The following is a 26029-nucleotide window of genomic DNA, read 5'->3' as shown; positions in this document are numbered from 1 at the left end:
TAGAGTAACAATTGATGAATATTTTGTGGGATAACACAAAAAACACAAAATTGATTTTGAGGTATTTTTATTCTTTACTTTTAATACCCCAAATTCACAAAACGTTTGAAGGTTGAGGCATGGTTCAAGGAAGAAGCCATTACAATTTGGTGGAGGTCCAAATTTCTGGGAGATCAGGTATTGATGCTTACTCACTCAGCCACCTTTACTAATGTTGTTGACTTGGATATGTGTTAAATGCAGCCTGGAATACACAAAAACATCATAATCGACTTTCCTAAAACTTTTGGGCGCATGTTCCAAGGAAGATGCCATTTGAAGTTTGTGTTGATCCTGGATTATGTTGCAAATCCAGGCCAAAAAAGATTGCAGAAGAGTACACTTCCTTCCATTTCCCATTGAATAATGTATGAATCTTAATGACGCAATTCCAACAAGTGGGTATTGATCAAATTAAGAATATTTTGAGTATCATTCCGACGCTCACCTCATCTCTTATTCAGGATAAACGACGTTTAAAGCATTGATATTCCCGCCTCACCCTGCAGGCTGGGAATGATCTTAATTGAACCTGAAGCGGCGCACTTAAGTCACTAATGTAGATGAACACCAGAGGAGTGTATGTATTATGTAGATTGTAATTCCATTGGCATCGCAAGGCCGTATATTGTGTGATGTCTTTAAGTATGCAGGATCTGTGCGACTGCAGCTGTAATCACCGCAGTGTGTGGATGTGTGGATGCATGTGTGTGTGACAGCTGTGCTTGTTTTTGCTGTACTACGTCTCCGCTGAGCCAAATGGTGAGGTGGTTCTGCAGGAACTGCGGGCGGTGGTGTGTGTTGTGTAGAGTCGCAACGCATTGCTTGTGAGAGCTGTCAATCAGCATCTTCTGCTGTCTAAGAATTTTCAAAAATGCGCAATGTTGTTCTATGCCAAAAATGTGTGATAGTGTAATGTGTATGCCAGGCCACTAGTAGGCAGTATGGCTTGAAGAAACATACCAAAAAGTGATGGAGACTGGCCTCATATGTATTTTTTTCCTCTTAGTTTGTAAATACAAATAATTATGACGTTTTCACATTAATATTAATATAATCTCCCTGTATTAAGATTGGTCAAATCTAAGGTAATAATTAATATTTATTTTTATAATATTTACATTTGATAATATGACTGCACAGTAATTCCATAGAAACAAATTGAATCATCAATTCACATTTCTTTGAACGAAATTGTTTGGAGAAGTTTTTTCAAAATTTCAAGTTAGCAAACTAATGCTGATTTACAAACTGCAATAATAAATTAGCTCTCACTACTAGCTTGGCTAGTGCTAGGAAGAGCTGCTCAATAACCCAACTAATATGGGTTAGCCACACAGCTAACTCCTTAGCTATCTTTTGCCTGGTCTTAGCTAACCTTTTTCTTTGTGTCTTAAAGTTAACTGCTAACCAAATATAGCCTTTTTATACTGAAATGCAATATGCGGAATTTACTGAATATATTTTCAAAAAATACAGGGTTTGTCCTTGTAATATTCAGATCATTCAGTCACTCTTAGAGTTAAACTAAATTTGCATACAACGGTGACATTTTTCAAATCATTGAGTGTATTTTTGTAATGTGATTCTATTCTCCTAAAAATAATGATCTCAACATTATGACTTCATTCCTGTAATATAACTTCATTTGTAAGATAATGATGGCTTATTACAATGTTGTAACATTTGTTGACATTGACATGGAGCCACCTTGCGCCAAGTTCAAGTGGCCCTGTCAGAGGAGAAGTAAATTCTCAATAGATTTCAAGTTTCCCTGCGCAAACGTCTTACTTTTGCGTGTGAAGTGTGTGAGTGTTGTGATCGAGCGTGTGAGAGTTGTGTTACTTTGACAGTTGACGTACCCACAAGGCCTCCATTCACTCATGATATGTTTGGGAAAAGACCATCGCTGTTGTGCATTTGTGTTTGTGTGTGTATGAGAGACAGCTGTTTCACGCCACGTTCTTTCGACCTCCACCCCGTCACCCCAACTCAAAAACACACACACACACACACACAAGTGCACACATTTTGGCACCCTGGTCGTCTCCAGTAAAGCTCCACCCGTCCTGGCTGTGATTGAGTTTCAAAACAAACCAACCCCATTCCCACCTTTCTGGCACCATCCTTTCCCGCCGCAGCGGGGGTCAGGGGGCTGTTTATTGATAGTGTCACCCCTAAATATCACACATGCACACTATCTACAGTATGTAGCATTAGATGAATTTTTCCCACACCTCAACATCACGCCTGTGTGTGTATGCATGTGTCGAGATATTTGGGGGGGGGGCGCTGATGTTTCAAAGTCTGGCTGAGGTCTCATGAGATGTATGGGGGACTGTGTCCCCCCCAGAGGACCATGATGAAGCATTCCAAAAGGAACTTCCATATTTAGATGCAAACTGAAGGCAAAGACAAATAAAGAGTGTCATTTGGTCTTGTGCTTTGATCTTGAACTTTCATGCGCAATAGACCCAGCGTTTTTTCACAAGTCATCTAAATGGGGCAATCTTTTGCTATAGTCGTTGCGGCTTCCCCTATTCAAATAGTTTGATTTTCTGCACATGTGCAATTACAGGAGACTTGCTAAAAAATGTATTATTAATCTTGGCTCATTTTAAAGTACTGTGAAATAAATATTAATATTAATAAATATTTATGTGTACATGAATACATGAAGATACATAAAATAATTATATATATATATATATATATATATATATATATATATATATATATATATATATATATATATATATATATAAGCAACTAACTGATGAAACTGCAACATTATCGACACGTCATTCCTTTTCGTTCCTCCTCCCTACTGGTTTTAAGAGTCGTGACCACATGGCAAGATGCACACACGCACGCGCTTGCACACGCACACGCGCACATGGTTGAAATGATGATGGGGAAGAAGAGGAGGGTGGGGCCTCACCTCCATTATAGTCATGAGGAGAGGAGCAAGGATAGAGGAGGAATGGAAGAAGAAATAGCGTATGTTTGTGTTCAGGCCATTTAGATTAGTCACTGTGATATAAGTGCTTAATCTGCCCGGATACGGTCCGTCCATCGTTTATACACGACAGCAACATGGGGTAAAAATAAATAAAAAAATGCAGATTAAACGTTGTGAGTCCGTCATCCCACTGTTGCAGAATACCTTTTCACTTAATCGGTCACTATCTGGGCTCTGTTTTACTTTTGATGCTGCTTCCCGCATCTCTCCCTTCCACATCATTTACCCAAACTGGCAACCAGAAAAAAGATTAAATTTAGGTTGGAAATAATGACTGTAAATCATCCAAGAGGGTGTTGTCCAGCTATGACAAAATACAGTTTGGGCCTTGAAGGGGATCTTTACACCGCATTTCGGTTACACTTAGACAGAAATTACCCGAGTTCGACTTGCCAAATGCACTGCAGTGTTTTCCTTTATCACACATTGTTTAGGACATCACTTGCTTGGTAAGGACCATAAAAAAGGGACTGATGGGAAATGTAGTCCTCTTGTCAAATCAGTCTTTTCACCACTTTCTCCTCCATCTACCTTCTCTCCTTTGTCCTCCACGTGTCATGTTACTTATCTGTGCATTTCCTAGAAATCCTACCCGACGACCTTGACAAGCAGTGTTTGTGTGTGTGAGAGAGTGTGTGATAAGCGTTTTGTGTGCCGCAGGGCAACACGCTGTATCGCAGTCCAAACAAGACAAATGCTATTTACTGGCGCTTGTGGTGTGTGTTTAGCATTATTATAGCCATAAACGGTTTATACAGTTTATTTATCGATGCAACATTTTATAGATTATGGAATTTGCTGGCAACCAGTCCAGGGTGTCCCCCGCCTACTGTCCTTAGACAGCTGGGATAGGCACAAGCAAGCCAGCGACCCTCGTGAGGATAAGCTGCTATAGAAAATGGATGGATGGATACAATTATTTGTACATTAGAAATTGCATTTGCTTTAACTTCTCAGTGAATCATGTTTGAGATTTTAAACACATAGACATCTTAAAATGGTGCAGCCTGGGCAGAGATCTGATGCATTTAGTCATGACACTTAGGATTTTTGTTTGGACTGAATAATTGGGACATAGCTCTTAACGAATCGATTGAGGGTTGGAGTAATATACAGTAATTAGCCATTGCCCCCAACAACTATATTAACCATATTAAAACTATATACAGTATTAGATAAGCAGAGGTGAATGTGAAAAGCAGCAGGAAGCATTAGCAGTGTTGACGAAGCAAAATGAGGATTATGACATCTTGACTTCAAAACAAAGACATTTTTGTAGTACATTTGCTTAGGGCCACCCTAAATTGTGTCATTGGATGTCCACGAGAGGCGGGATAATGAGCGGCATAACCCTTATACGGCACCTGCGGCATGTGACAGGAAGACGTGACGGTAAATGAGAAGCCTGGTGCCGTAGCGCGTGTGGGAGTGATGGCGCTTGTTACCGTTGGTTGCTTCTTAATGAGCTTGTGCCTTCGCCGAGACTGATTGGGAGTGTTTGACCTCCTCTTATATCAAGGACGCGTTTTGTGCATTAATGCGGCAGTAGCAGTAATATGTATGTAAATGCCTCGCCTCTACTATGCTAATATATTATGGTATGTGAAAATCTTTGCCATTACGAGATACTTACATCGTGTAGTAGTTGTAAAGTATGTATGTGACATTCGTACCTAGTAGAGGCCACAATCTTACTGAAAGTATTGTACGAAGGCTAAAAGCTTTTTCTTATGTTTGAGGCTTTCTTTTATGGAAAGGACTCATCTTCACATGTACCAGAATATTCACTAGACACTAATACAAATCTTGTAGTATGTAAAGGCCTCCCCTCAAGTCATTGCTATTTTTAGCACATAAAGGCCTAACCTCCTGTAGATACCAATGTCTTGTAATAAGTAAAGGCCTAACGTCTGGTGGAAAATAATATCTTACGGTCCCACTTCTCTTTATATTACTGTATATCAAAGAATCACCTTACTGAAACTAATGTTTGGTAGTATGTCATTATGTAGTATGAAAATGTGTAATGTACTAGTATATCATACTACAAGACATTTGCAACAACTACTGTAAGGCCGGGTTCACACTGCAGCGTGATGTAACTCAAATCCGATTTTTTTGCCCCATCCGACCTGTAGCTGAGCTTTTGATGGCAGTGTGAAAGACACATCTGATTTTTTTCGGATGTGGTACTAAATACCACACATATGAAATCTTTTGACGTCTGACTTCAGTCTGAATGACCAGGTCGAATTCATTCGACTCGCACGGAACAAACAAATGACAAATGTCACAATTCTGTGCTCAAAAAGGCGCAAGCGGGATTGGAAAAAACAAAACAATAGCGGACGAAGCAAAGACAACTCAGCGAAGTTTGCTCCTACAGGACTTTGTTATACACTCTAGGTATCAATATAAAACTAAATTGCATGGACATGAACTCTTATGCTGGAAAAATTGAAACATGAAAATTCCCATTGGAACGTATACACACACGCTCCCACATCCGCACTGATATCAGTGCATGTGTGTTCACGAGCGTGTGTATGAGAGGTCATCTGTGTATGGCAGACGCTCCTCAAGTCAGCGACAGCTTGCCAAGAGCAAGTCATGAGACCCGTGTATGGGCTAAATATAGAACAACACACACTCATGATTCAAGCCAATGAGGATTACGCTGGAATCAATCACATCCAATCACACACCAGCGCTCCATGTAAAAGTGTGTCAGCTTGCCTTTCTTATTATTGGTGTGCTGGCGGCCGCGTGCACACTTACGAGTGGACCATTTCCCATTTCCTTCGAATCATATTCTCGTTTAATTATATTCTCGAGTCATTTCGTTTGTGGTCAAAAAGTAATTGTCAGCTGTCAAACATCACATCCTTTTCTCACTGAGGCAGTAATACTACTGGCAAAGGCGAGAAATTGCTACGTGGTTTCAAACACTGGAATGAAACAGCACGTAACCCCACAATCAGAACTTTAAGTGATGTCTAAAATAGTCGTCGGTCAGCAACATTTGCTGTCAGCTCAACAGTGTGGCATACATGAGTGTCATATGTTAAACTTCACACCCTTGTCCCAGCACTACCTTTCACACGAGTGCATTCCTGCTTCTGATAGTAGCCAGAAATTTACCCTGGTTAAATTCATCCCCGTATTCTATGTTAATGCCATTTGCTACAAATCATGCCCAAGGGCAATAATAAAGCTACCGCTAAAACCTGGAAATAGCTCCGTCCCTCCATTTTGTCTTGGTTCCTCTCACAACAAACAGACCACAGAGAAAAAGCAGAGCCAGAAGATAGGTAGTGTAAATCAGAGACAGGTAAAAAGTTTGTTTATCTTTTGTAACTGTACACTTTGGACGGCATGACTTTTGTCCGGCAATTTGACAGCTCAAGAAAACTAGAGCGAGTGGTAGAACAATCCTGAGTGACAGATCCGTGGAGATGGCGGGATGATGGGTTGGCGGGAAGGAAAAGCCGATTCAGGGCTCAGGAATAAGAGTATTCGACTCGGCGGGTTTGGTGACACTCGCGAGGAAGGATGATCTGCGATGATTGAGCCACACGGCTACCTGTCAATCACTTGCCGCTCAGTTAAAAAAAAAAGTCTGTAACTGCACAAAGAGTCACGAAGTCTATTTTGCCCTTTGCACCACAGCTCCAATAAATTTGATGGAAGTATCCTTTTTTGTACGTCATGGAAAAATGTGGCACTTAAGTCGTCAACGAACTCACAACATTAGTTGTCGGAACACCTTGAGAACATCACACTCATCGTACAAACTACTGTATCAAGAATGGCCGTAACATCTACTATAGAAGGGGCATTTACAGCAGGGGCAGCCTTTATCCCTCTGCTACTTTGTTAAGACCTCACTCGTGTAGATGCTAATTTCTTGGGTACTGATTACTGTCTGCAAAAACCTTACCTCTACTTGAAGGTGTCCTGTCATGGTATATGTAAAGACCTCAACTCTATTAAATGTTGTGTTATAGCCTCACCTCCAGCGGATGTTGTGTTGTATTATTTTCGTAAATGCATTTCCTCCAGTAAACGTAAATATCTTGGAATCTATGTGAAGACCTCACCTCTAGTAGTCTTGTGTTATGCATGTGCCTGACTTTTATTGCAGACCACATTCTTGTGATATCTGAAGGCTTCGCCTCTAGTAAATGCTGTGGTGTAGCATATAAACCCCTCATATAGGGGCTGTCTTGTGGTATGTAAATGCCCCATCTTCAACAGATTGTCTTATAGTATGTATACCCTCTGGTAGGTTCTGTTACTAAATGTACTTTATATACCTCACCTCCAGTAGTTGCTATCATGTGGTATTAGGTAATTGGTAGTTGATCGGTCTGTGGTGATTAAAAGGTTGGGGACCAATGATATAGACCAGACCTTTAGTAAATACAGTACCTCACGCTGTCTTTTTCAATATAAAGGCCCCACCTCCAGTGGATCCCAAAGTCTTGCAGCCATATACTGAATACCTCACCTCCAGTAAATCGTCTAATGCTACTAATGATTAGCTGTCCAGTGCGTGTGTGTGTAGTCTGTGTTTAATGTTCTGTGTGTTTTTGTTGTGTGTGTGTGTGAATGTGGGCCCGATAATCGATATTGCTTGGATGTCATGTTGAACCACTTCCTGTCAAAGTGACCTCCAAGAAAGTAAGAAGGGGCAGGAAGACTGCATGGGGGAGCGCGGGGGGTGTGGGGGTTGGGAGGATTTGACCATTCTCTTCTGCCGTGAGGGTGTGAGGTAATTACAGTGAAGTCGCCTTCTCATCACCATTCCTCAACGCTTCACCTTCACACCGTGTGACACTCTCATACTGTACTGTATGCTATAAGTGAGTCTGGATGTGAGTATGTGTGGAGAATGTATTTTACTGTGCACTTACTTTTATTCCTGCTGGAATGGAAGGACTCCTATTTGCCAATTTTATTTAACTAAGCATCAGAACGGGAAATGTAGTAAACAGGTTAATATTCTGTAGTATACTGTATTTTTAATTATTTTCCCTCTCTTATGGGTTTTTCTTTCTCTTGATACAAAAATAAAGAGAAAAGAAACATTAATATTTACAGATGATGTGAATACAAGGTTTTCCTTTTGGAATAATGAGCCCTTTGTCAAAACAAAAGATGTGCATTGAATATGTAAAGAACTATGAATTTGGCCTTTCATAGTCCATAAAGCAATTGCGATAATGCTTCAACCACATCTGCCCACAGAATTAGAGGAAAGAATTTTTCTAAAGGTGTTGCAAAAAAAATGTTTAAAAAAAAAAGCCTAATTTTTGACACAGGCACTCACATATTTTACCCATTTTAAAAATGTGGTTTTTGTTACACATGTGGTTAGAAAATACATTATCCTTTGTGGGCCCCCAGTGATGCTGATGAAAAATCGTTGCCTCCTCCCAGCATTTAGGTTGTCCATTCTTACCCAAAATCAGGGATGGACAACTCTTAGGGTGCAAGTTTAGCAGCCCTTTATTCAATAATCGAGGTTAAAAAAAAGTGAAGTGATCGATTCATCATCAATTTTTTTTTTTTCAAATTGACAAAGAGCGCGTTAAAGACAGTCACAGACTGACTTTCACCTTCATACACTGTATAAGCAGCATATTGTAAATTTGACCTGAGCTGCAAAATAATTTGCAGACGTCACCTCGCTTCATCCACAAGGCAAACGTGTATGAGAAAGCGTGGCGTAATGCACATGTGGCCTTCTCCTTAACTTGGATGGCCTTGTTCGGCATTTTTCTGCCTTTCAAGTGTGCGTGATTGTTTTTGCGTGTGCGTTTGTGATGTGTGACCTCACGTAACACTGCGCCACCGCATGTATTGAATTTCCTCCATGCGTGGATCAATACAGACTCTTATTAATGGGTAGCGTTCTAAAGGTCACATAACATGTGCCCGTTACATTCCACGTTTTAAGCGAAAAAGTCTTTGAATTTTACAGTGGATCGGTTTGGTTTTTTACTGTAGGTTCTCTGTAGTGATTGATGCTCAATCTTAATGTCAAATTGAGATTCTTCCATTTTTGAATAGCTGTTCACTGTGCCTGATATGTAATTTTAACAATAAGAGCAACCTAAAAACACCAACTGAGGCCATATTTATCTTAAATGGACAGTGCCATTTGTTTTTCTAGCGCGTTAGCTTCTGAGTTGGACCTTCGTGAACAGTCGGCGTCATCTTGTCTTCGTCAAAGGCAAGCACCCACAGGAAAAGAAGATGTTTAAATTCAGCGGTGTGGGATGCTGCATTCGGCTTTTCGATGCCGACGCACTTCTTTTAGCACCGTTAGCGCTCCCGCGTGCAGGCAAGAGCGCTATAAATAGCTCGGCTTTCATACACCGTCAACCCGGCAGCCTCTCTATCGTTCTCTCTCTTGATTTTTTTTCCCACACTGTTCCTAAGAGTAGAGCTTGACCACACATGGAAGTCAGGACCATTTTGGTCATTCAGCAGCTATGAATGTCATCGGCACTTTGAACTGCAGCATGGCGGATCTAAATTTTCCGAAGGTGTGATAGTGATTATGAATGCTTAGTCTATATGTGTTGACTGGCGCCTAGTCTGAGATGTGCCTGTACACCGCCGCATCATGTCAAAAGTCAACCGTCGCAGCCTTCAGTTCACCTAAGACTTTAGTAAGAATTACTGGCTTAGAAAATGAGGGCTGGATGGATGATTCTCTGTCATATATTTATTCCTAATATGCATGGTAGTAGCTCTGATTGACAGACAAGAAACAATGGTGTTGATTGTATGACCTAGACAGTGTAGCCTTGAGATATGCGTGACCCGACTTTTGTGGCAGGGAATTAACCTCAACTCATTTTCACAATAGTCGTTTGGCAAAAAGTAGTCAAGATTGTTTATTGCCTTGTGTTTGAAGTACATTATCAACCAAGGTAGCCAGAGAGGCAACAGAGAACAAGGTTTGCTTTTGTTGTGACAACAGCAAAACATCAATTAGATATCTTTGTTGTTTAGATGTGCCTCCAACGCTTTGAGGCCGAAACTTCTGACTGGGATAAATCCCACTTTCCTCAAATGCAGCATATTTCCGTTTTATTTCGACATCCTTACAGCATGTCTTTATGACGTTTCAATGTCAAAGAATGTTTTTTTTTTTTTTTTAAATTAAAGGACAGAGGCAAAAAAAGAGGGATTGGAGCCATGTAGTCAACAGTTAATAGTCAAATTGTCATGTTCACAGTGTAGAAAACAAGTTTCTCCATACAATTAAATTCTTACTTTGCCGTCTCACGAATGTCGTAAAAAAAGTAAGGTAAAACTAAGAGCAAGGTATAAATAACAAACGCACATTTCCAATCATTTCAATGTGGAAAACCGATTTTAAATTCGAGTGTTACGCTGTTACTGTTTGTGCATGATCACGGAAGAAATTACACTCGCATCTCTAGGTGCCACTGTATCTAAATCATTAACAGACGGTGGACTATTTTTTTGACGGGATCATTTGTACTTATTCTTTTTTTTCCACGCAAGTTGGCGGCCTGCATAAATAGTGACAACAAAAATGATCACTCGTACATTGTGAGCATGCATAAAACCTGGTCTTTTTTTCGTCATGCTTATTGCTATTGGGAGTCAGAAAAATACACTGAACTTTACTAGATGGAAGTGGGCACAGATTGCTTAATGTAGCCTTGCATGTAATAGTCATATTGGTACATTTATAAAACCGCTGAACTACTTTTGAACTCAAAATTATCCCTGGAAGTGCTCTCTTTCAATAACATCAAAGTTATCAGTAGTCTTCCATATAATTTCATGCCTGTTTGCTTAATCTGCCTTTTTTTTCACTCTTAATGGCCCAGTTAAACTCTCATATCAGGAGCCAGACACACTGACGGAATCATTTAATGCCTGCTATTGTCTTTGTGGAAGAAAAAAAAATAAGGCTAATTTTGTACTTGTGCTTCTGCTGCATGCAAACGCTCGCCACGGACACCTCAGGGTGCTCCCCACCGTCAGAATAATCACAGTCATGAACTCTGACTGACCCCCTTTTGGCTGCGTGAGAGAGCGCTCTCCCCGGGTAAGGCGCTCCACTCCAATCATGGCTGCTTTTGGATAGTTGCGTGTTCCTGTGCTGACTGATGCACAACTTTGGCATCAACTCATGCGTATTGAGGCAAAACAGGTTTTGAAAAGATGTCCACTGCCGTGACTGATATGCAAATAAAAAATAACGCATGCAGAATTAAACAGCTTTTGAATTCCTTCTCACTGTAGAAAGTGATAGGTGTCATCAAGGATCAAATGACAGCGAGTTTGTTTGTGTTTAACTGTACAGCGAATGACAAAAACAACTGCTTCATGATTCCTATAACAATTTGTGTGTGTAGAGGAGGATGGACCAATTACATTTTGCTTCCAATCCTAATGAGATTGTGTGGCCTTGGCGGAGGTCTGTGCTCCGCTTTAGTGCTAGAATGTGTGCTTCGTGAGATGAAAGAGAAGAAGGATGCGCCTACCTAGCAAACCGAGGGCACACGTGAGTGAGAGGGGATGTGATCAGCATGCTAAGAGAGTGTCAAACACACACACATGCACACACCTGCATGAGCAGCTGGAGGGAGATGAAGCAGAGGGAGGGTCCAACGGAGGGCGTCTTCTGTTCACCATCTTTTCTTCTTTTCTGGCATGTCACGAGCGCCATGTTCATTCTTTTCCTATGATAAGGCCGTTGAAAGCGCTAAAACATGTTTAAAAGGGTTTTTTTTTTACTCAAGGTATGTCCTTTAAAGACTGATGCAAATTGAAACCATAAAATGATCCCTTTAAATCAAACTGGCCCTCTTCCGATTGTTTTTTGGGGCATGGCCCCTTGAGACTTCTTGTGGGTCTACTCATGATAGTCATGCATCCCAAATTTTGTGTTTGCTAGCTGGCTTTGCTTTTCCTGGTGGAGTTTCGTGTTGTATGGCAAGTGAAGCTCCTAAAATGGCTACTTCAAAACAAAATGGCTGACCATGTTCTCATTATTTGGTCATTTAGGTCTGCACCTTCCTAGTATTTTTAGTAGTTGGCTATCCCGCAGAAAATCTGGATCAAATATTGAGTACTCAGATATTTATTTTTTTAATATTTTTTTTGAGTGGTGAAAAACAAGTATACATTTCACTTACATGTAGACTTACCTCTCCAGACAAGTTTTCCCCATGTGCTTAAACAGCTGAGTCAACTGGGTAAGCAGGTAACCGGGACAAAAAAAAAAAATGCCTCTAGCAACCCAAATGTAATCATAATAACCATCATAACAATAATAATCATAATAAATATGTCAAAATACAGTATGATGATATCCTATGTTGACCCAAACTAACACATACATAAAGCATATGTGTACCAGTAATCATCAAGCAAAATCTCAAAGACATGGCCATCATAATTAGCATATACTAATCCATAATTGCCATTTGAGAGGCAAATAACACAATAATAAGCGACAGTGATGAATGGATACGATGAACGAGAGCCGTTGATCTTTTCCAAAGTCGCGTTAAGGAAGAAAAAGATCAGCTTTGATGGATTTTGAATTGATAAAGCCGTTTTATGAAATATGAAATCCTAAATGACTCACGGTACGTGATTGGAAGTAGATAACGGATCCGATGTTAATATTTCTCACCGCTATTTCATAATTTTCCCATCACGGTCATGAATGAATTGTTTATTAAAAAAGTAAATCTCTATTCTTTCTTGTGCTAATGAGTGCCCGCTGCTTTGATATTCGCAGGCATTCAAAATACAATAGCACATTCATCTTTTTTTTGTCTATCAAAACAATCTACAATGTAGGGTGTTCCACGTGTAAACTATAGTCTATGTGTTATGATTCAACTGTTGTTACTTAACTACAGTACTTCCATTTTCATAAGTGTTATTCAATGCCTCCAGTGAGCATGCTCACTTCCTCCCTATGTGTCACACACTTTGCTTCCTTTTTTCACAACTTCACAATGACGCGGCTCAATGTGTGTGTGTGTGTGTGTGGTGTGTGTGTGTTTTGTCTCTGATTGCACACCACGAGGCTGTTAACTTCCTGTCTTGAAAATCGCTCCTGCTACAACAGTAGATAACATTGATCCTTGTCACTTCGCTATAGGGGTTTTCCCACCAGAGTTTTATGCTACCAATTTTGATATGATCATTCATAAGTGAGATCGGCCTATACTGATTGCTATCAACTGGATCAGCTACTAATTTTTCTGTTTTTTGTTTGTTTACACTTACTTTATTTGTCTATCAATTTTTTATACAATGATTCTGTCACTGTTTTGGTCTTTAAAATGCTTCCTAAAAGAAAGGGGGAGGGCACACAACACACACTCCACCGGCTGATCTCTATTTGGCTGCAGGCTGCAATGTAGGAGCTGCAGGTAATCACCAATGAGAGGCATTGATTGGCACATGCTCTCTTTCACGGAAAGATCACAATCAGTGGCTGATTAATCACGACACCACTACTCTGTCTTTATCTTGTCACGGCTGTGTGAAAGGCAAGCGGATAAATGGATAAATTAAGTGTCTTTTTTTGAGAGATTTCCATGTGGTCCAAAGGCAAAAAGAACTTACTGTTAGTGTTTACAGTTCGAATTGATCACATCCGATGAGTCACACTGAAATTAAAGGTACAAAATTTTATGCTTATTGAGACCTCTTGCTAGATACAGTAGTGAAGCTTTTTTCTATTCTATAAGTTTCTATTCTGTGTGAATCAGGGATTAAAGTCAATTTGTGAATTTCCTAACTATGAACTATTATATCCATTACTCACGATGCTGGTACTAGTCATACAGTTTTTCACCAGTTTTTTTTCCTGTTATTTTTTTTTGTGTGTCTTCAGTATGGGGAGGAGGAGGTGTGCTCAGACCGCCTGGACACCGACTTTGCCGACATTGACCTCTCGCAGCTGGACACCAGCGACTTTGACAGCGTCAACTGCCTCAGCGAGCTGCAGTGGTGCAGTGACCAGGCAGCGGACGCGTCGCCGGCCTCCATCCGATACAGCACACCCGATGAACTTTTTGAGGTGAGATTCATCTTGTCGTCATTTACAAACCAGTGTTTCACATCATCAGTTCTTCATTCTCATTGACGCACCTGTGCCAGGTGCTAATATTTTTTTTACATCCTAGAAGTTGTCTTGGGTTTCATCGTGAATCAGCAAAATTTGCTTCCTTTATTTTAACTTGCGATGAAAGCTGTATGGTGACGGAAAACTCATTTTAACACAGTTTGTTATAGGAACCATTTTGTAGGGAACAGTTTTTCCAAAAAAAAAAAAAAAAGGCTTCCAGTTGTTTAACTCCTTCAGTGCTATAGACTAGAATTCTCATCTTTTAAAAAAGTAATACAAATGATAAATAATAAAATTCTTTTTTTTTTTTTTTAATAGAGGGTAGCTGACACCCTTGACTAGTGCTAATCTAATATTAAGTCAATACTCCACAGGAAAAGTGTTATCCACACAACAAACCTTCCGCAAACGAAGCTTGGTTTGTTTCCGGAAGTTTACAAAGATTTGTATTCTTTTGTTTTAATATTGCAAGTTGGTAGTACTGCCTCCTGGTGGTCAAGCCAGGCAGAGCAGATGGAGCAACGCAATGACGAGCATTGCATTCCAGCATTAAACCAAGATGCAGAAACTGTTTAATGTTTTACATTCTATTACGTTATTCCTATGTTGTTACGAAGTACTATTGTATATTCTGAGTGCTACTTTTCGGGGTGGAGGCTGAAATAAATACACTTTAAATCATTCGGCCCTCATCGATTGTTGTACACCCAGGCATCATGACAACGCGCTTACCGGATTTTCATCCAACAGGGATCAATGACAGTTTATGTGCTCGCGTAACAAGGTTAACAGGAAGTTGCAAACTGTTTTCTGGTGCATTCCAGATCGAAGAGGAGAACGCGGCGCTGCTGGCCGCTCTGACGGACAGCCTTGACGGTATGGTGGACGCAGAGGTGGGCGGCCTCTCCGTCTTCCCCTCCTTGGAAGAGGACGAACAGGATGAGGATGATCAGGACCATCTTCATCATCTTTCTGTCAGCGCAAACCACAGCAAACGCTCACAAGACACAGAGGATCCATCTCTGGTAAAAGTTACTTCCTGTTTTGCTCTCTTGAATTCAAATCATCTTTTTCTCAACTTCCTGTAGTTTTTGGTATACGGACATTTTCATGTACTGCTTCCTCCACTTGTTAGTGTACTTCCTGGATGACTTTTTCTACTCCCTGTGTACCTTTCTCCACTTTAGCCCAACTTGCCCAACTTTCTTTGCTAGTTTTTGTAATTCCTGTTCCGTTCCTTACTTCCAACTTTAATTTCTCTCAGCCTTGAACTTCCGGCATCACTTTTTCAACCTCCTGTACTACTTTGTACTCTTACTTTTTGTTTTTGTTTTATGTATCACATGAGCTCCTTCCTTGTTATGTTCCCAACTTTCCATTCCAATTTCGCAAATTCTGTACGACTTTACCTTCTGTACTGCCTTTATAACTTTCCCTCCCACTTCCTGCCTGACTACACTCTGTGTTTCCAGAACTATTCTATAAACGTGCTTTACTTATTGTTATACTTTTTATACATGCTTTACTTTTTATACTACTTTTTAAACTACTTTTGCTATTTCCTGTTTTACTCACTGTACTATGTTCCCTTCGTCCTGTATTACTTCATGTATGTACTTTTGGATCTTCCCATAATAACATAAGGTGCTATTTTCACTACTTTTCCATTAATCAAATTTTAATTGCAATCATGATAGTGGCTGCCATGATTAATTAAGATGATCCTCGGCAATATTAACACTTAAAAAGCTGGCTACCTAGACATGTCAAATCAAGCACTTTGTCATCCAACCACCAGGGGGCAAATGCATGACTTTATGAAGCTTGTAAGAAATAGTAAGCGAGCAACTCCTCTACCAGCAACGAGAAGGCTGGTCTTGTTTATATTCTGCTTGTTAAAAAAGGGCAATAAATAGACATGTTTGGCCAAGCATGATGAATAATCATGTGCTCAATATCGACCAAAATAATTGTTATTATTATTTTGGCCATAATTGTGCAGCCCTACTTTACTTTATTGTACTACTCCCTTAACTACCCCTGCTACCAGTTCTGTTTCCTGTTTTACTTGTCATCAATGAAAAGAAATCACATCCCTACATTCTTTACAAATCTTAATTTAGCTATGTGAACCCAAATTTGACCAATCGCTTATTTAAATGTGGGTAGCTTTTTGTCTGCAAGAATCCACAAGAGTTTGTGTGGTGTCCAAGCAGTCACTGCTAGTTTGTTTTCCACCGGCGTGCGCCTCCTCTTTCACTCTTCACACATCATTGTGGGATGCCTTAGTGGGCCACCCCTGCTTCTCTGGGTTGCACCCCCTTGTTATTCCCCGAAGTCCGAAGATTTCCAGGAATCTAACTTTGTTTGACTTGTCTTGCACCTGAGCAGCCCTGCATACACGGAACATCCCGAACTCTGATAGACTCCAGCTTCAATACTAAAGTATCCCTGAAGTAGGACAACTCATCATTCACTAAAGCTTAAAGAACCCTTTTTGTGTGACTGTGTGTGTCTGTGCGTGTGTGTGTGTGTGCGCTGGAGCTGGACTACAAAGATGCTTTGTTTGAAGTGGCTGAAGCGTAAATATTCACTCAGCTTCACCGTTTGCATGACCCGTTTGTGAGGTGTTCTATCAATCTTCGGAATTTTAATTTAGAGGTGCTAATTTTGAAAGATTTTAGGATTGATCAATAGGCGGTAGGAGATGCACAAACTCTAATGAAGCGTTACAATGGTCAAAAATTTTGAAAAGGCTGTTATACAACGTAAAATCAAAATACAGTAGATCTATGCTTATCAAGTTTTGTTTTGATTTGTGGGGGGTCACACGTGGGTTAGGACGTTGTGTGAGGGTGGATATGTGTCAATTCTGTTTTGGTGTTGAGAGAGGGTTTATGAGATAAAAAATTATTAAAGGGTATGTTAAGGGCTCCATGGAGGGAAATGATCAACAGAGGTTTATTTAAGATGGTGTTAATGTTGATGATTTTTTCCTAGTCAAGTCTTATGAAAATAATGCAGCATTAAGCTTACGTAGATACACACAAACACACACACACGTGGAAACGCGCACATGCACACATGCGCAAACACACGCGCAATTATACACACACCGAATGTGTAAGCAGGGCGTTAAATGCCACGATGGAATTGTTTAGCCCCAAAACAACGAGTCTCATGACAATGTCATTTTTGTGTTTTGACACAAAATAACAGGTGCACCACTGGCCTGCCCTTGGGCGACATTGAGAAGTCACCAATCCAAATGACAAATGAGGCAAGCAGGTTAATCATTTGCATACAAGAGAAATAGGAAGAGAAAAAGAAAATGATTACAGGTCAATGTCATTGGTTCCTGAAATCATGCAATTTTGGAATGTTTTAAAATCAATAAGCCAAATTCAATAATTGACAAGGACACAAACATGTTGAGGAATTTTAAAGAAAATGTTCGATATTTCTGGGTTTTTTTCTCACTTGAAAAATAAAATCTACGTCTATAGTTTTATATGGAAATTTCACTTCTCTTACCAATAGTCTCTCAGCCTCGAGGGAGCTACAGTAGTCCCCCCTGTTGGTGTGAATGTGTACTACAGTTGCCTCTCACGTGCCAGTAAGTCTGATCTGAAAGCGTTTGAAAGAAATTAGAATTCGCTGGCATAATTAACAGGACAAATTGTTATAATGAATTGTGCCAATAAACTAAGTGTTTAATCAGTGGAGCACAATTGATTTTTATTGCCTGTTTAAGTGGTGGATTTGATTTATTGGATTAACGCCTTTCTCAGGCCAGCACATGTTTACTACTTTTCAAATGTAGGCAGGTCTACCTAGGTACCGAGTAAATGAAGGTAGGTAGAAAGGAGAGTGGGAACGTTCCTAAGCCTGGGACTGGATGTGTGTTTTCACATATGCTTGAATGTGAGGTTTGGGAACAAGGCCTTCATTGATGCAGGAAGTCATCCAAAGTGGAGCAGGCTGTGTTTGAGAGGCTGGAGAGACTTACTAATGCTTCCATATGCTTCTGTGAGGTCCTGCATATGGCCCACATACTCTGACCTTCAGGCTCACAATTCTTTTCTTTTGTGGTTTAGCCAAACTCTATCAGGTGCGCATCAGACCAGCAATGGATTAGAACCGAATTAAACCTATGTGAACTATCATATACTTGTGTGATATTCATAGTGCAAGACCACAGCAGAACCCGACTGCAACCAGAGGTAAAACCAGATTTTAACCAAATGAGAACCAGACTAAGACCAATACCAGATCAAAACCAGGCTTTAGCCAGACTTACACCACTCTCTTACCAGACTAACACCAGAAAAGAGCAAGATTATTATTATTGTTATTATCAGACCAAACCATATTACCTGCTACCAGACCGTATCCAAACTAGTACCAGATTAGCTGCAAAAACTGGTATCAAAAATCCTAGTAGTGATGACAACAATGATGTGTTCAATGTTTCTTGCACAATAGTAATAGTAACCTGATAGCGTCTTTTCTTTTTTTGTTACCAGCTAAAAATCCTGCTGCTGACTCCGCCCAATGTGCCTGCGGGCAAAGATGGCGTCCATGGGCATCGCTATAGCAACAGAGGATTGCACCCACGAACGATCCGACCTCCGGTTAAGGTGAGGACAAAAAGGCCTGGATCACAATATAAATCAGGTATAAACCCCTGGTATAAATAGACCGGTAACAAGATAGGGAGCACAATAAAATTAAATAGGACATGAAACAATACCATTGCCAAAGTAGTCCTAGATTAGAAACAGGCAAGTGCCAGCCAAGGACAAAGTTGGTATGAAACTAGTACCAACGTAGGACCAGATTAACATAAAACCAGATTAGAACCAGATCAATACTAGCCAAAAATCAAACTCGAATAAGACTAGTACTGTAGTCGTACTCCAGTTCTATCCTTCCATCCATTTTCTATAGCTGCTTATCCTCACAATGGTCACAGGCTTGCTGGTGTCTATCCCAGCTGACTTCTGGCATTAGTAGTATCTGAGTAGTATCTGAAAAGCTGACTGCAGCCCGACAAGGAAAAGACAAAAGCATATTACAAGCCCTGCAAGGCAATATTAGGCAGACAACAGATGATAACACAAAAAGCTTTAGTCAGTAATACCTGAATATACCAAATGGTTTTGTTGTTGTCACCTGACCTTTATGAATTGTACCTGCTATGTCCGACAATTACTGATGTCTGCTTTTGAAGTGGCGCTAGCGCTCTGTTGTTTTTGTTGCTGTGTATCAGACTGGCAATTCTATTGAATTAGTGTGTCTGGGAGACTTTTAGCTTCATTGCATTGCAATTCAATTTCTTTTCCTCATGCATAACGACATGAAACGATGGTGTATGCACTGAAAGAGTCTCTTTAAATTCCAAACGCAGCCTAGCTGAACATGTGACTGATGTCTTTATTCACTTTTCAATTCCGCTCTTCACTCGTCAGGAACAACAAACGGCAGCACTGACATTTCATTTTAGACGTGAGTGTTGAGCTCAGAGAGAGGCCGTTGCTCATCAACAAATGTGGCGTGGGGGAACATATGACTGCTCTCGACTTGGTGATTGTGGTGATTGGCTCGCCCGACTTGGAACAGCAAAGCCTCTAAAAGGGTGGCTCTGTGAAACGAGATGGAGGCACAAAGCAGGGAACTCTGAATAACACGTTCGCTGCCAGCCCAGTTAAAGTTTGTCTTTGACGTTTAAAACCGTCAGTGGCAGTCAATGAGTGAACTTTGTTCGAGCATGGCCAATACTATCATAGAACCAGACACATGCTTACGAAAAGAAGGCTATTAACAGTTAACAGACTATTATATGACTAGAAACAGGCTAGTAGCAGACTTACAAAATTAGAAGGTTAAAACTTGAAATTCCAGCAGAATAATACCAGACTGAAACTGGATTTACAAAAATACAAAACCACAACCAGGACACAATCACACTTATACATATCAAGAAAATAACCAGCACCAGCTATGAAACACACAAGGACTTCACTTGACTAAACTAGTTAAGACTGATGGCGGTGGGGATGGTTGCCACTCGTATCATTTTACCGATTTCTGTGTGAAAGGTTCATGCGGCGTGACAAGTGGATAAACAGTTGCTTAATATTTGTGCCTTTAATCTTCCCCTCTCAGATGGATCCTTCTCAGGTGCGGAAGCCGCGCGTCGTGCGTCCGGCAGGCCGCCTGTGCACCGAACTCCACCGCCATCTCACCACATCCCGGCGGGATGCCAAGGAGCCTCCAGCTGCTGATCTGGAAGAAGAAGACGAGGAGGAAGAGGAAGAAGACGACGAGGACAGCGAATCAGAAGAGGATGATGATGATGAGGAAGAGGAAGAAGACTCTTCCAGTAGTGAGGTGGAGGCTAGGCAAGGCCAGGTTCTCGCGGAGCCTGCCAAGCCTCAGTTCACCTCGGAGAAGGAGCTCCGCTCGGTGGTGGAGCTTATCACCTACATGCACACATACTGCATGCCTGTACGCAAGCAGCAGGGTCTGGACCGCAAAGACCCTTCTAGGCCACGTGCTCGACCCGACGCCGCCCGCCCGTCTGTAACAAACTCTCACAGCCGGGTGGTCCTGGTGGCTTCCCCGGCAAGCGGTGGGTCGGGGGCTGCCCCCCGGCGGCTTCCCTTTGCAAGGCGGAGGGAGATGAAGACCGACTCGCTTCTCCGTGAGCTCCTTCAGCAGAGTAGCTCGTTTGATGTGAGCAAGCCTTACGGACTGCACAGTCCACCGTATACCCAAGCAGAATCGAGTTCGCCTCCAGACCGCCAACCCAGCACTGGTACCCCTAAACCAGATCTTTGTAAGGGCCCTTCCTCGCCCACGAGGAGAATCTCCTCCTGCGAGACTCCGCAAAGCGCCACGGAGGACAGTGGCTCTTTCTCTGTTCGCCGCTCCAGGCGTCTGGCTTCCTTCCCCAGCCGCTTTGCTAAGAGGCTGCGGCCCGGCCAGGCGAGGGAGGGTGACAAGAAGGAGGAATGGGGTGACCCGCAGGCGGGGGGCAAGCTCTCGCCAGCCCAAGTGGGAGGGGGGACCACGACAGAGTCAGGAACACTAGGTGACACGACAGAGGTGACCAAAAGCTGCTGCCACAACGGTGAGACCGTAGCTTTTGTCTGGATTTTTGGGGGTTGGTAGAATGAGCTTGTGATTAAGATAGGGGGACATTCACATGCAGGGTGCAATGCAGTTTGGCATTCCCACACCAAATTAGCCAGTCATAATCCTAAAGATGCTCATTTTGGTGATAGGGCACAACAGCAATAGGATAAAAAGTATAATAACATCATAGTGGACTTTTATGCAAAGTTAACATGGTGTGTTTACTTGTTTACTAAATAGGACTTGACTGACAAATCTGGTGACATTGTGATATGAGTCTTTTTTTGTGTGTGTGTTTGGACAGAGAAGCGAGCATGCCTGTGTTTGCCTCTTGACGCCAGCAAGTCTGCAGGGTGAGAATTACTCTTTGCTTTGTCACAGTCTTTCCGCAACATTGTTCATGTCATGGGAGAAGACCTTGTGTTTAGGAATCTTTGTCTGAAGCCACCTGCAGGCAGCCTGTCATAAGAAATGAGGGCAGATCCGTGTGCAGCTGACCTTGTAGAATATAGAAACCACGTTTTCTTCGAAACGGGTGTGCCCAGTTGGTGTGTCCCCTTCCAAATTTGATTTCGGATATCGCTCCTGTATCAGACACCAAAAACGGTATCGGATATCAGTCTAGATCCAAAAGTTCCAATATTAGCACTCATAAAATCAGTCCTTTCTAGATTCCGCTTCTGCTCTTCTTTCCAGCAGCATCTGGATCTGCATAGCAGTTTCCTTGGTAGATTCTATTTTGTTTCATCGACTCTCAACTCTATAAAAGAGCATGAAAATGATCATTTGCTGAGGAGTGGCTGTTGAAAAGGCGGAGGCGGGGCGGATGGCAATGCGTCTCACGGTTTCTGTACTAGCTTTTGATTAAGCTAACGGGTTCCTTGAAGGAGGTTCTTGTTGGGAGTCCCTGAAGGAGGTCTTGTAGGAGTCAGGAAGGAGGTATCTGGGAGGTACTGGTCCTTGAAGAAAAACCCTGCAAAGGGTCTTCAAAGGAGGTCTCTTAGGAGTCCTTGACTGATGCCTGAGTCCTTGTATAAGGTCTCTCTAGCGTGTGGGTCCTTGAGGTAGGTGTCTGCGTGAGGCCCTGTAGGAGGCATGCAACAAATAATAATTCTCAATCTGATTTAGTACACATGACTTTGCCAGGTTGTCATTTCTCGTCCCAGCAGCCTAATATTGATGCATTCTTATCCAAAACAGATTGTATTCCAAGATGCTTAATGATTCCGACTGTAATCTGAGCCCAGACAGGCGCGTCCTCTTTGCCCTCGCTTTTCCACATTAACCTCCCGCCGGCGTCCCTGGAGTGTCTCCAGCCCACTCCGGCCGCCACGCTGAGCGCTTTCCCTGGCATGGTTCCATCCTTCACATTAATTTGCCTTTTTCAAGCATTGGCACTTTATTTTATTCCCGTGGCCGGGGTGCTTGCGGCGCCAAAAAAAATAAAAATTGCATCGAGGACAAAGCCTGCATGTGGTGGGCGTGATGAGACAAGAAGCGTCATATTGAAATCTTACATGATTGTCTTTTGTGTTTTCCTTGACTAAAGAGAGTTCAGCAACAAGACCTTTGAGCAGACACTTGGTGTAGATCTGTGCGGAACTGCAGGTAAACATCGCGTCTGTCTGAGTCCTTAAAGGAGTCTCCTAGTAAATCCTTGAAGTAAGACCCTGTGTGAGTCCTTCATTGCACCCATGTAAATCATGTCCTCCGCAGGTCTGACGCCGCCCACCACACCACCTCACAAGTCGGTGGAGGATGACGTCTTCAAGCCGACCGAGGCCAGAAAAGATGGCGGAACAAACGGCGCCGGCGAGGACTCCGTTCACACGTCTGTCCACTCGTCCCTGCATTCGTCTCCCGGCAGTGTCGGCGGCCTCCGAGGCTCCTGGCTGAGCCGCGCGCAGCAGCGGAAGCTTCCGGAGCAGACGGAGCTGTACGCCCAGCTGCGACGCATGGGTCAGGCCGGAGAAAGCGACGCCTGCCGCGGCTTTGGCGACCACGACTACTGCGTGCTGAGCCTCGGAGAATCCCGCAAGCGCAGCGTCGCCATGCTTGACGCCATGTTGCAAGCGGCCGGGGAACCCCAACTTGGCGACGCCGTGCCAGAAAAAGGCGTTCAATCAAACGGTGACGAGAGGGTGACGCCCTCACAATCCCCATCCGACTGCCAATCAGCAGCCGCCACACCGCCCGCCTCAGAGGAAGAGGCAGAGTGCTCTTCGGTATCCCGCTCGCCCTCGCCAACCCTACACGAGTGTCCTGACTCCCCGGCTAGCAAGGCAGACTCCAGGTAAACATGTAAAAAAGTTTCAACTTTTATACATTTGCTTTGCATTTAGTCGGTTTTAAGACTTTACAGCAGCGCCCACAAATTAGTAACACTCCCGCGCTCAGTCCCAACCTGGAGTCTGAAGCAGTCTAATAGCCTGTTAATACTCGGTCTTGTTCATTCGCAAATGAAAGCGAGACTAAACTGAGACTGAGGCACTCCTGCTATGCGGAATCTCTTTCGTGGGGGTTTTGCGATTCCCATTTGCCACGAAAAATGAAGAACATCATATACTGTATAAATGAAAAAAAACCACATTATGAACTTAAAACGAATGAGAATGTAGTAAAAATATAGCAAACCAAGAAGTTAATCTCCCGCACTCAGTCACAGCATGCTAGCATCTTGGGAAGTATGCGACTTTGTAGTTACATTATGCTGTTATTATTTGGCTTGTCGGATGGCAGCTGCACATTTGATCGTTTACAAGCTCGTAAATGTATTTAGCATGTTTGATAGCCTGCATTAAGTGGGTGACATCATTACACTGTTACACATGCACCGCTGCATTCAAGTTCGCAACAGAAAGGAAATGGGCAAGTACTCCACTCAACTCGCCACAGTCACCGTTACAACGATGGGATGTATACCGAAAAATGGTACAGTTTAATTTCACCTCAATTGCTGTTTGATAGTATTCGAGTTCGGTACCCATCGCTAGATAGGTTTTTGACCTATTAAACAATTATTGCCTTTTATCTTGATCACGTATGGGGACTCATTCAGTATTCTTATTGATTGTCTTTCTTTGGATTCTGCCTTTCTTCATATTCTGCGTTGAACTTTGTGGTGGTGTCTCGTTTGTCGTTTCATGATAGAGAGCAAAGTATTGTACCTGTTCTCAATTCCGTCCCGTTTCACGTTTTTTCTCATTTTCCTCATCCTTCTCCTCGCTCCCGTCTTTTCTTCCATCCCCAGTGAACACTCTGAGATGTGTCCAGACGACGAGCAAAGGAACAAAGCCAAATCCGACGAGGTACACCGTGTTCCCGCTCCAATGCATTGTGAATCACTACACTGATGCGCGCGTGCGTGCATGCGTGCATGTGCGCATGTCGAGACAACATCTGCAATGCTAAAAACCTCCCACGTCCATCTGTGGTTTTTACCGCCCGTTGCTAACTGTTGCCATGGTTTCCCTGTTGCCAGGAGAACTGTCAGGTGTTCTACATCCACAACCTGCCCAGCAGCATGACCCAGAACATGTTGAGGAAACGCTTCCAGGTCTTTGGCACAGCCGAGGACTGCAAAGTCATCATCTGTAATGAGTACGTAACCAGTTTTTAAGTCACCGTTACACTTGGGCAACTGACAAAAAGTCTCAGAAAACGAAAAGCACTTAGGAGGTCTTCACTTTTGGGAGAGAAACAGAAAAGTCTCAAGAATTTGTGTCCAAAAATGCACAGGACATGTGCAATTTGGATCAAAACTGTAATTTTAGACTCATTTTGACCATTTTCAGGGTTTCCTCAAGAACGAAATTCCCTAACCAGTTTCACTTAGCAGCATGAAGTTTAATAGCAATGTCATCCGTAGACCTACAATAAAGGTCCCAAAACCCACGGATGGAAAGATGCTTTTGGGGTTTTAAGTGGCAGTTTTAGGCTTAATTTCACCATATCCAGGGCTGTTTCAATTAATAAGGAACCAAGTAGAGGAACCATCTTAATGACTCAGAAAAAAAATGTTGCTCATCACTCCAATATTGCAAAATAGTAAATCATATTCATTTTCATTTTATTATTATTATTTTCTTTTATTTCATTTAGAAATGTGTAAAAAAAAATCTATAAGGTGTCATTTTCATTATATTATTTTCGTTTTTACACAAGGTCCAAGTTTTTCTGATTTGTTTCACTTCCAATGTATGCTTAGCCGCCTCTATATGCTCATGTTTGCAGGGAGCGCTGCGGCGTAATTAAGATCCGGCAGTCCGGCTTCCAGCGGCACTGGCGGGAGCGAGAGAATGTTTTTCAGGGCGTACCTGTGAGTGGAAGAAGACTGACGAGGAAGCGTTACATCGACCTTGGTGAATACTACAATAAGTGTAACTTCCTGTACAAGTCTTAAGCTGATGGTAATGTAAAATATGGACCTATAAATTCACACAACGCGAATGTTCTGTTCCATGAGAGGCCTCCATCTCGTGGAAGAGCATTTATTAACTATGTTGCTGGCGTAGATACAGCAGATGACCGAAGATACATTATTTGAAGTAAAAAAAAATAAAAAAATATCATAAATTACGTGGCACTGAATCATTTCCAGTAGCACAAGTGATCATTTCTCACTGGCCGATGTTTGGGATTCACTGCGCTGGGCTAATGTTAGCATAAATCCCCTCCCTCTC

At 42.1% G+C, this 26029-nt stretch overlaps 1 protein-coding gene across 1 annotated transcript in view; it reads left to right on the top strand.

The window, feature by feature from the left end:
* The window catches only part of ppargc1b (peroxisome proliferator-activated receptor gamma, coactivator 1 beta), a 58328-nt gene that overhangs the window by 27704 nt on the left and 4595 nt on the right, over positions 1 to 26029 (top strand). Inside the window, exons 2-11 of the mRNA XM_088431576.1 lie at positions 13974 to 14159; positions 15032 to 15232; positions 18734 to 18847; positions 20376 to 21342; positions 21652 to 21700; positions 22897 to 22955; positions 23064 to 23640; positions 24598 to 24655; positions 24829 to 24947; positions 25581 to 25708. Of these exons, the coding sequence (XP_088287702.1) occupies positions 13974 to 14159; positions 15032 to 15232; positions 18734 to 18847; positions 20376 to 21342; positions 21652 to 21700; positions 22897 to 22955; positions 23064 to 23640; positions 24598 to 24655; positions 24829 to 24947; positions 25581 to 25708 (2458 nt within the window). The remainder of the gene's footprint in view (positions 1 to 13973; positions 14160 to 15031; positions 15233 to 18733; positions 18848 to 20375; positions 21343 to 21651; positions 21701 to 22896; positions 22956 to 23063; positions 23641 to 24597; positions 24656 to 24828; positions 24948 to 25580; positions 25709 to 26029) is intronic.

Source organism: Hippichthys cyanospilos, chromosome 13, assembly GCF_059441005.1.
Source record: "Hippichthys cyanospilos isolate Australia breed blue-spotted pipefish chromosome 13, RoL_Hcya_1.0, whole genome shotgun sequence".
NCBI lineage: Eukaryota > Metazoa > Chordata > Actinopteri > Syngnathiformes > Syngnathidae > Hippichthys > Hippichthys cyanospilos.
The sequence above is the reverse complement of the archived record's forward strand: the minus strand, read 5'-3'. Positions and strand labels throughout refer to the sequence as shown.